A 10,961-nucleotide genomic window follows, 5' to 3' on the forward strand; every position below is an offset into this window, starting at 1 on the left:
GCCCAGGCAGGGGGTCGGACTTGAAGATCTACAAGGTCCCTTCCGACCCTATTTCTATGATTCTATGAAGTTGTGTGCAAGAGGAGGGACACAGTACTCAGGAATTAAGACACAACTGAATGAGAGGCCTTTTTTTTATTCATATCAAATTAAACAATACCTTCATTGGGGATCGGTTATATTGCACTTGTTCATGTGTAACCAGCAAACGTAAGACAAATAGACAAAAGATTGCATTGATTAAAATATTTTAACTTAAATTCTGAAGTTGTTCCCTTCTAGAATTTCACTGCAGCACCTCTTTGAGCCTATTCCCCTCATCCCTTTGTATATTCTGGCTGGAGCCACCTGTTAGCCTGGTTGAACAGTAATTGTATCCATACTTGAGGCAGTGGGTTTGCTCTAGTACTCTGGCTGACTCCAAAAGCACTTTGCAGTCTAGCCTTTAATCACCCCTTCCCATTTCCCCATTCCAGATTGTACATGTTACAGGTATTGCACAGTTAACCGGTTAACTGCACAATTACCTGGAGACCAGCTACATGTGCAAAGTAGCTATCAAGCCAAAAAGAGCACCAACCAGCTATAAAATTAGATCTTTGTACCTGGTTGTTATGCAAATTAAATCTTGATATGTAGCAGAGCGCCCCCTACATCTGGGATCCAGTCAGCTACAGGGGTGCTCCATGCCCAGGGTAAAACCACAGGGCAATTATATACGTACCTTTTCATCCTGTGATGCACCCAAGATCCATCAGGTTGGAGAAGATTCAATTAATCAAGTCTGCTCCACATGTGAGATGATGAGCAGTGTGCTATGTCATGTGCAGTTGTATAAGTGGTGAAATGTGTGTCAGCACGCAGAAAACGGTGGCGGTGCACTGTTGAACTAAAAACACCTTTGAGGTGTTTTGGTTCAAAAGCGCGCTGCCACCATTTTCTCAGCACTGATGTGCATTTTGCTGCTTATACAACTATGTGCACCGCAGCATCAGGCACTTTTAAAAGCACCCGGTGCTGTGGCACAACTGTGTGTACAAATGCCACTACAGCAGAGGTTCTCAAACTGTGGTTCATGGACCACCACTGGTCCGCGAACTCCATTCAGGTGGTCTGCAGAAAGGCTGCAGAACAATCGAGAATATCTATACTTGTAAGGTAAGACTACGGATATTAAAATACGAGTTGTGTGCTTTGATCTGTAGAACAAAAAAAAGTTTGAGTGATCCACTGAGACCCTCAGAAATTTTCAAGTGGTACGTGAAAAAAAAGGTTTGAGAACCACTGCCCAAGAAATCTAGGGATTGTAGCTGCTGCAATCCTTAGGGCTTGGGGGTGCATGAAACCCCCAGGGCCAGTGGACTGCCACAGAGGTGACCCCCCCCCAGTCCAAAATCACAGTGATCCTCTAGCCCCAGGGGTTTCCTGCACCACTGGGCTGGGGGGAACTTCTCCTGTGGCAATCCTCCTTTCCCAGGGATACTCCGCATGAGGGGGAAATCACCTCTTCCAGGATCCTCTGGCTTGGGACAGGGAGCTTGCTACAACAGGGATCCTCCAGTCCCAGAGGTGTGTGTGGCACCCCTGCAGCTGGAAGCCCCTCAACTGGGGTGTGTGGGGCTCCCAGCTGGGGCAACTTGTTTCTTGCAGGTGCAGGGGGAGCTCGGGATCAGACTCCAGTATGATGGTATGATGGGATCTAATGCACAATCCAACTATCAGGCCTCCTGCCATGAACATGTGGCATAGCAGGAGGCACAATTGTGTAAATCGCACATTGGATCCCATTGCCCCTCTACCTGCATGCATAGAGGGGAACCAATGTTTCCAAGTTCGATGTTGAACCCATGTTCAGTCCCGAGTTCTTTGCTATATCCACTCTAGATTGGCTCATCTCAGACATAGACATCAGAGTGCATGACTACTTTATCATCCTCTGCCTTGGACAGCTTGGGCTTAGAGTTCTGGAATCAAAATACAACTTCTCTCACAGGGTTACAAGGACTTTTTTCATGTTGTGAAATACACTCCAAGAGAGGGGTGATTCAATTGGCTGAACTTCACAACTAAACCATCCACAAACTAGTCCCCTAAACAGGAGGGAAGCCAACAAACAAACAAAAGAAAAAAACACCGGCCAACATCTCTAAACTGTATGGTTGCCTGTAGACGTGTGGGGATGCTGTTCCAACACGCTGTAATTACAGCGTGTTGGACTAGACTTAATTAATTGAGTCTGCTGGAGCATGCTAATTATGTATATATTTCTGCAGCATGAAATAGCTCTACTAGATTAAGCCAACAAGACATCTGACGAGGAAGTCAGAGGTTAACATTTCTACTAGCAACATATACAAAGAGTTGCTTTTTCTTTTGCTGTAGAAAAACAAGTCAAATGACTCATGCAGTTTTACCTAATGTAAAAATAAACTTGTTACCACTGATATCTGAAACATGTTTAAGCTTGTTACATGAATAAAAGGACTCAAATCAGACAGGAGAGAGTGACTGTCAGACCATCTGTATTCAAAGCTATTCCAAGGCTGTAATCCAATCAAGCATTTCTACTAAGTTTGGTGCACAAGGACAGCTTTCAGATTATGACAGAACTCTGGTTCTGATGACAGTATGTATGATTTTAGGCTGTCATTCTGTTTTAACATTTAAAATGTTAGCCTTATCTGCATGTGTGCTTTGGCAGACTTAGTGTCTAGTGAATCTACACACAAGCTTTTTTCATTTGAAAACCTGGCTTAGATATTTGAAGCACTTATCCACGTCACAAAGGCATTATGTAGTTTGGAGCAGTTTACTATAAAAAACAATTGCTGTCCAGGAGAACCACAGGTTCTGGGGATGTTCTAAGAGACATGTACAAACGCAAGAGGGACTTTATTCTCTGACCCAGCAGCTGTGACAGGAACAAGGCAGTTAAACATATAGTCAGGTGTTGGACTGATTTGCTTCTACCACCTTTTTAATACGGTTGTAGCCTGTTTTAAATGTTCCTTTATTACGGTTTCAACCAGCTTACTGCAAAGAGATTTCACCATTAAGCTTGCAACTACAAAGTAAGACATGTGACATCCCAGAGACTCAGACAAATTCAGAGGGAAAAAGGTAAAGTTAAATGTGAATTACTGATAAACTGGTTTTTCAATTGCCATATGCCATAGAAGGGAGCACTGGGTAATCCCTTCAGTTTGCCCAACCTCAATACTTAAACAGTCAAGGCTTCTGCAGATTTTTAACATCTAATGGTTCCTATACATGTGTGCGGAGCCTGCTCCGATGTGCGTCGGATCAGACTCGATAGAATCTGCCGGAGCACAGACATGGCTGTGCTCCGGTAGCCTTCCGTGTCACATGCATCAGCATTGCCGCACTGAAAAAATGGCAGTGGGGCGCTTCAAAATATTTCAAAGTGCCGTATTCTCTTTTTCAGCACAGGGATGCTGATACACATGACGGGCGGACACTTTTAATTAGCATGGCTCACTAATTAAAGCACCCAGCACCGCATCCCACAGCATATGTAAAAATGCCCTAAGAGAGATAACCAATTAACTTCTGACTTCAGCCTACCTTGTTTTGGGACGATTAATTTTTTTTTGAGTTATTAAGCTTCTACGACACTAAACCTTCATACGCAGCAAGACACTTTCTATATCTTCCATGGTGAACTTTAAGTGAGCACTGTTGTACTGAATTCTTACACTGCTTCTCACACTTGAGCTGCAGCAGCAACAACGGTATCATTAGCACTAGGAGTGTTTAGATTTCTTTTTTATTATACAAGTCCTTTGATTACAGCAATGGATTCTCAACCAGCATGTGGCAGCACTCAGGGGTGCCTTGAGATTCTTTCAAGGGTGCCATTGAGTGCCACACAATGTTAGCGCTTCTATGTATGCAAACGTGATTCACGAGATAAATCAAAAGATTTCAAATAGAAATTCATAGCGTTAAAAACACTGAGACTTCTTGTGGTCTTTCTGAGTTCTTTGCAACAGAACAATGACTATTATTTTTCTGTAGTCAAAAAAAACAACAACTAAGAGTTTGCATTTTCCAAAGAGTTCCTTTAGTCTAAAAAAAGGTTGAGAACCACTGGATTAGTTACAATCCCAGAGGAGCACTACTAGGCCCGTTTTCTGGGACCTTTCACTGTAGCTCAAAGCAGACATTTCCAGCCATGCATGCATTTCTGGTCCATCTATAAAGATCCAAACAGACTCTTTAATATGCAATTGAGTCCATCAGGATTCTATGCTCCTACAGTTATATAGAAGAAAAAATGTTGTTTTTGACAAAGTCAACAATGATACTGGATACAAAATTACTGATGAAGAATGGGAGGCCATCTGGAACAATGGTCCCCACAAATCCATCTGCATGATAATAAAATAAAATGATTTTTAAAAATTTAAAACCTTTATTTAATGGTACCTCATTCCACTTAAAAAAAAATTAAACATTTATGGTATAGAAACAGGCAAATTTTGGAGGCAGCATAGTTAGCTGAGAGGATTCTACCACAAAGTGGACATGTTCCAGAATCAGACTGTTTTGGAAGAAGGTTGGAGATCTGGTGAGGGAACAGGAAGCCAACTATCAGATAACCCCTTACTGTTCCTACTGAACTTTCCTACGGACTCGGAAATGTAAGAGTCATAAGGAATTATCACTCATCTTTTAGTGCCCGCAAAAATTACAAATGTAACAGCTTTAAAAGAGGTGACATCCCTCAAATCACTTGACAAAAGTTTGGGAAACTCTAGTAATGGAAAAATTGTCCTATCAAGTCAGTGTTCTAGAGGAAGAAGGAGGGGGACTGGGGGGACGTGCTTACTTTGAAATTTGGTGGAAATTGCTTTAAAAAACAAACAAACTCAAACACACCTTCTCCTGCCTCAAAACCAGAAAGTTTGAGAAGCTTTTTCAGAATACTGAAGGGAAAGTTCAATGATCTCAAGAAGAAGTTTGGAATAAATTAAAAATGTTAAAAGCAGAGATGAGAAGATGGTGAGATTTGTATTACGCAATTCTAAGGAAGAAGGAGTGAATTATTATACAGAGATGAAGAAACAAGAGCTTAACATTGACTGAAACAAAGAAATAGTCAGAGACTGGAAGAAAGAAAAGAACACAAGGGTGTGGGCACCATCTTTGATTAAGGGAGCACTCTTGATAGAAGTTAAATATCAATCTTCATGTGTATTTTAGGGGACCTGATGCATCTTTAAAATGTTTTTAGTTTGTTATTTGACAAGTTGGATTCATTAATAAAGTAAAAAAAAAGTACATTCCTGCTTACAAATATTGCAGCAGAAGCTGTGAGTTACTAACTGCTTTGCATTAAAGCTGTGGGTAGCTATAAGCAAGTGTTAGGGGATGTAGCAATCACAGCTACAGCAAGATATGCCTGTTAAATGCTCATCAGCATGAACGTGGGAAGTGTCTGTGCATGACAAATAGTGAAATACTACAGTCAGTTTCTCAGAGATATTCAAACATTTTAATTTCATCCCAAAATTTAGAACAATGTTTAGAGCTCTTCATTCATTATTAGTATTGATAAATTGGCTTGTTATTATGGGAATGTAAACAAACCTGCAAACACTGAAATTAAAAAAAAATAACACCACCACCTAATTTTAGCTTCAAAATTTAGCTGTGAGGATATCTGGATTTCAGGAACCTAAAAGCTGATTGCAGATGCAGCAGAGCTGTGGAATGGACACTGATGGCATTCTTCAGAGAAGAAACTTTAACATTAGCAGCACAAGGTTAAGTTTTCTGATGTTTCTAGCTGTTGCCAATAAAGGGACAGTAGTTTAAATGCATTTTCCTTTCCTTAGAGCTATTATTTATACTGGTCTCTAAAAAGTAAAGACAATGTATTACTTTACTTTTGTGAATGCAATGCCACTTAAAAGATACTCCATTCATCTTTCTGGCCTAAAGTAATCTACCTTTCCACAAAGCCTATTTCTTTTCGCTTTGACATTGTTGATCTATGGATAGAAAAGAGATTGCATACCCAATCATGTGGACTTAAGGATACTCCTTCAGACACCTCTCCAAAACCATTTGCAATGTTGCTAAATTGTCTCTTACTTTAGTGCCCATCAACAGATGGAACCCCAAATCGACAGATCTGGAGGAATTGAACAGTTCAAAACAGTCACAATAATCTATCTGTAGCTCTTGGAAGAAACTGTTTTCTTGCCTTTTTAGAAATGACTCAAGTATGCTGCACTTCACAGGGATGCACTGAAATTTGCATCTAGCTATATCAGCAACATTTAAGTGCATATGAAAAAAACAATGTACCAGTTGTTTGGCTTTTTGCCTCATTTCTATCTAAAAGGCTTTTCCTAATAAGCATAAAAGGGACAATACCCTCAATGGACGCAAAAAGAAAAAAAAAAATGGAGCTCTTGTGACAAAAGGTCCTCTATAATCACTCAAGTAATCACAGCACAAGGACTGCTTGGAAGCCACATTCTTATACTATTAAACTTTGTTCCTCCTAGGCTTATTTCATATGAATTGCCTCATTCAGAAAAGCAAACAACATAACTTGGCTCTCTGGTGCCAGAGGACAAACTGACACTGTTAACCTGACCATAGCCTACACTCAGCAGGTTGCAGTGCAATACAGAAATGAAAAGTCTGCTTACTCTGAGTGTCTTTGCAATCGGGGAAGGAGACGACGGGGGAGAATCTGACTGAGACTTCCTGCTCCGAGTAAACTCCTTACTTCTGGTGTATAAAGACGACATGGCCCCTCCAGGTGAATAATGTTCACCTTCGTGAGCAGCAATCAAGCTTCCACTTCCACTTTTCTTCAGTTGTGCGCTGCAGGGCAGGTCTTACTCGCAAGGCCAGAAGAATGGATTTAATTCAAAATGCTATTATGATAATGAAAACCCTGCTCTTTAGGGTTTAGATGGATGCATCAATCAGCTGCATAGAAATGTTGTAGTACGCTGTTCATCCACTACACTGTTCAAGTTGAAAGGAAAGTATCAAGAAATAATTGTGTTCTCATCCAAGGTGTTGCACAGCACTAGCCTCAGAATCAAGGCCTGTTCCAGGATCTTCCACAAAAGAACATTTCCATCGTATCATCCAAAGCGTTTGTGCAGCAAAGCAGAATGCTTCTGGTGACCCCCCAGTAGTTCTGTAGTCAATACTGTCAATTCTCAAGAGTGAAGGCAAACAAACAGTAAGCGTTATCCAGAAAGGAAGCTTTTACAAGAGACTTGTTTCACTCTACAACGCTGCCGAGCCCTCTCTGCTACAGCAACTGAACAGAGCTAGATGATTTAAGACAAACAAGAAAGTATAAATCAGGAACAAACACTGTTTTGGAAAGGGGAAGTCCAGATGAAGTTATGTTTTGTTCCGTCCTCCTAGTTTGAGACGCCTTCACACACACACTTACATCTTCCCTCCCCTCTTGCTGTTTTCTGACATTCCAAATCCTTACTTGTTCAGCGAGGAATGCTGGAAGGAGGCCAAAGACAAAGATTCACTTTCAACTTGGGATTTGGGCTGCCACTTGTAGGAGAAAAAAGTAAAACCCCAAAACTTTAAAAGCTCCCATGGCCTGAAGGGGTAGGAGCTATAAGTCAAAGACAATTTCTCTATACTGTTCTTTGCAAGATCTAAATGCCACACATTAGCTTGAGCAGGCATTTTGTAAGAGACTATGTCAAAGGCAAATATTTTCACAGGACATACAGTCCTGTAATTGACCATTAAGCAGAATTTAAGTTACCACACACCACCACAGCACTTTTAGAAGAAGTGTTCTTTAGAAAACTGGCTTAGAGGTCCAAGAAAGCAACACCTAGTTCATCTGATGTGCTGGTTCTAAACAGTCTCCCTACAGAGTCCCCTCCCCTCTACCTTGTCGCCAGTGCACAAATCGACTAAAATCAGGAGTGTTTTGGGTTTCCAAAGTTTGCAAAAAGCCAAAAAATCTGCATGGTCAACTAAATACAAGTGCATTAATTTAAGTGGTCTCATATGTTAAATGCGATCACACTCAAGCACAGCATGTTTTAGAATGTGTGATCTCTCTCAAATTGCTAACCATATAGTGTTATTTTTTGTTGAAATGCATTAACTCAAGTATAGTTACTGGACTGGTTCCAGTAATCCAGCATGAATTAAACAACACCACACTGTATCCAATGGCTGGATAATACTGAAGAGCCTGTATAGGCTTATTTACACTGACCTGTACTGAAGTCAGCCGTTGACCAACAAAGAGGGCTTTGTGCTTAGATTTAACCTATGATAAACTAATTGGTGAAGCCTGTACCAACTACTACAGAATATTTTGTAGCAAGCGGAATTTGTACTTTTTTCTAAACACTTCTGCATCTGTATGTGAGTCTTCAAGCACGGTATACCTGGTTGTACAGTGCAGGTGCTGCAGAAATGCATTCAGAGAACAAGATCTAAAAAAATTCTTCATTATACCATCTACTCTTACACTGCATGTTATATATTCTTTCTATGCAGTCATGAGGAAGCTGGAACAGTCATACTGTCCACCTCAACAGAGGTCTTCTCAATGACATTTAATTATACCATGGAAAGGGCATTCACTACAAGCAAAATGAAAGGACAGCTGGTGGGAAAATCGTCAAGTGATCTCTTTTATTCTGGCAACACTTCTGTAAAACAAAAATACATCCCTACCTTGCAGAAGAGGAAGTGGAGGCACATAAAAATATAGCCTTGTCTTAGGTTATAGTCAGGAAATGAACCCAGATTTTCTGGTGTTCTCATCTACTGCATTAACTATGAAACCACCATTCCTATGATAGTCTAGTGCAGTGATTCTCATCTTTTTTGGGACTCAAAGAACCCCTCCATACTTTTCAGTATTTAACAGCACCCCATTTAAAAAGCTAATATAATATGAATATCATAAGCATTATAATACGTGTTAATTAAGTGTATTGCTATATTATAATACAATATAAATAATCTACCTTTAGGCTGCTTCCCCAGCTCTGCATGGCCTCATGCATGTTTGCTCCCAGTGCTGCACCTTGGGTCTTCATCCATGGGTCCAAGTTACTGCTGGGGACCAAGAACCAGCAAGCCAATTTCTGCACTACGATCTCCCAAGGAGCATCCCTCCAGTACTCCAGCCCCAGGGTGAAACTGGACAGAGCCAGGGTATACCTAGCCAGCAGGGATGCAGTGCTAGGTTCAACACGTGCCATGTGTGGGACATTGAGGGGTCTGAAGGGACAGAGAGATGAGCAACAGAACATGAGGCCTGGGCAGGCCCCCTCCAGTCTGTATTTGACAGGGAAAGCACAGTCCTCTGGGGATCAGAGCCACCTGCCCTTCCTGCCTGCTCTTGGAGTGAGAGGGGAGCTGGGGGACAAGCTTGGCTGAAAAGTGCAGTTTAGTTCTACATTTATACATCCATTTATCTGCCCACCCAGAGCAGAGCCTGCTGTTCAGAGCAACTAAGGTGCCACTTTGTCCATGGGACTCTGAAGCAAGGGGGCAAAAGGAACGAGCAGTGCGCCTACCTCCCTGCAACGGGACAAAGTGCAACTGCACCCCTACAAGGATATCATGGCACCCCTGCTAAGAATCACCAGTCTAGTATCAAAAGCTGCACTCTACCATATAGTGAGCAGTGCTATTTAGCTATTCTGACTGCCTATTTATGGGAACTCTTACACGTTTTCCTCTTCCACTGACTCGGGTCTCGTGGCTCCTAAGGCTCCAAAACAGAATACAGTATTTCAAAACTAGCCTAACTCGTGTAGCAACCACAATGCAAGGGCGTCACTACAGCAACAAGTCTGAAGGAGCCTATGTTAATCACCAAGGTGGAGTTAAATAACTGCAAATTACATACTATTGTTCATTTCCCTAGCAGGAAGGTAACCAGACAAGAATCACAGCATTTTCATAGCCACCTTTAGTCCTATTCCTCCAATGGAGGGTGGTGCTGGGAAAGCTCCAATCCATTTTTAAACCAAAATAAATGCCATAATCTGTGCTTTCTACAGACATCCATTACAATTATCCACTCATCCGAGACAGAGGTGGTTCTAGCAGCTGTTTACAGGGCTAACAAAAAGCAAGTTGCTAGAGAAAGTCTCTAATTTTAAGTCAGAAAGGACAATTTGAAAATTAGCCTATCAGTTCAAGAAAAAGCAGAACGAAGTGGAGTAGAAACATATGATGGACAGTACGTTTTACAATTTTCTTGGAAAATTGTTCTTAATTTTCTTCCTAGCTTCTTGCATAGCTTTAATTCCCCACCTTTCTCCCCGCTCCCCCAATATAACTAATAAACCTGAATCTTTTGCCCTTTGTGCTTTTCCAATGCACATGGAGAATGATGCTTGAAGGTTCAAGATCACTGCCTAGATGTAACTGGTTTTGCTGTTTGTAGATTTCTTTTAAAGAACGCTCCTGTATAAGAAATAAAACTTTGCTGTTCAGCTATGTACACTGGACCCCACATTCTGTATGGGCATTCAAAGCAACTGTATCCATGCAAAAAAGTTTAGTTATCTCTTGACAGATTCAGAGGACATTTCTGCAAAGCTAATAAACAATCCTACCAGGAGATTCACTCATCAAGATGGTCTGCACAACTACCAGACCTCAAACAATTTTTATGGAAGTGGTAGAGTATGCAACAATGTGAATATGCTATACTCAGATCAGCAATGAATTAATACAGTCCAGTCAATTACAACCTGTTCAGGCAGCATATGTTACACAATACAGTCCTACTCCTTTCCACACACAAGAATTTCACAAGTTAAGAGTGAGAGGCAAAAGAGACTATAGCTACAGCTATGGAAAAAGAAAACTGGGCAAAAATACATGGACATACTGACCACTGGAAGTATTCATATGTCATAGATTTCATAGACATCAGGGCTGGAAGGGACCTC

General features: G+C 41.2%; 1 protein-coding gene across 6 annotated transcripts in view; it reads right to left on the minus strand.

Annotated features, from left to right (window-relative positions):
- PPP1R12B (protein phosphatase 1 regulatory subunit 12B) overlaps positions 1-10,961 on the minus strand; it is a 183,869-nt gene that overhangs the window by 45,837 nt on the left and 127,071 nt on the right. The window contains exon 1 of one of the 6 annotated variants that reach the window (XM_019546394.1): positions 6,687-7,579. The exons of the other annotated variants lie outside the window; for them this stretch is intronic. Coding sequence (XP_019401939.1) covers positions 6,687-6,788 — 102 coding nt within the window. The 5' untranslated portion in view covers positions 6,789-7,579. Of the gene's footprint in view, positions 1-6,686; positions 7,580-10,961 lie in introns of those variants that run through there. 6 annotated transcript variants of the gene reach the window in all.

The sequence above is a fragment of the Crocodylus porosus genome, unplaced genomic scaffold, assembly GCF_001723895.1.
Source record: "Crocodylus porosus isolate Cpor-Errol unplaced genomic scaffold, CroPor_comp1, whole genome shotgun sequence".
NCBI classification, from domain to species: domain Eukaryota; kingdom Metazoa; phylum Chordata; order Crocodylia; family Crocodylidae; genus Crocodylus; species Crocodylus porosus.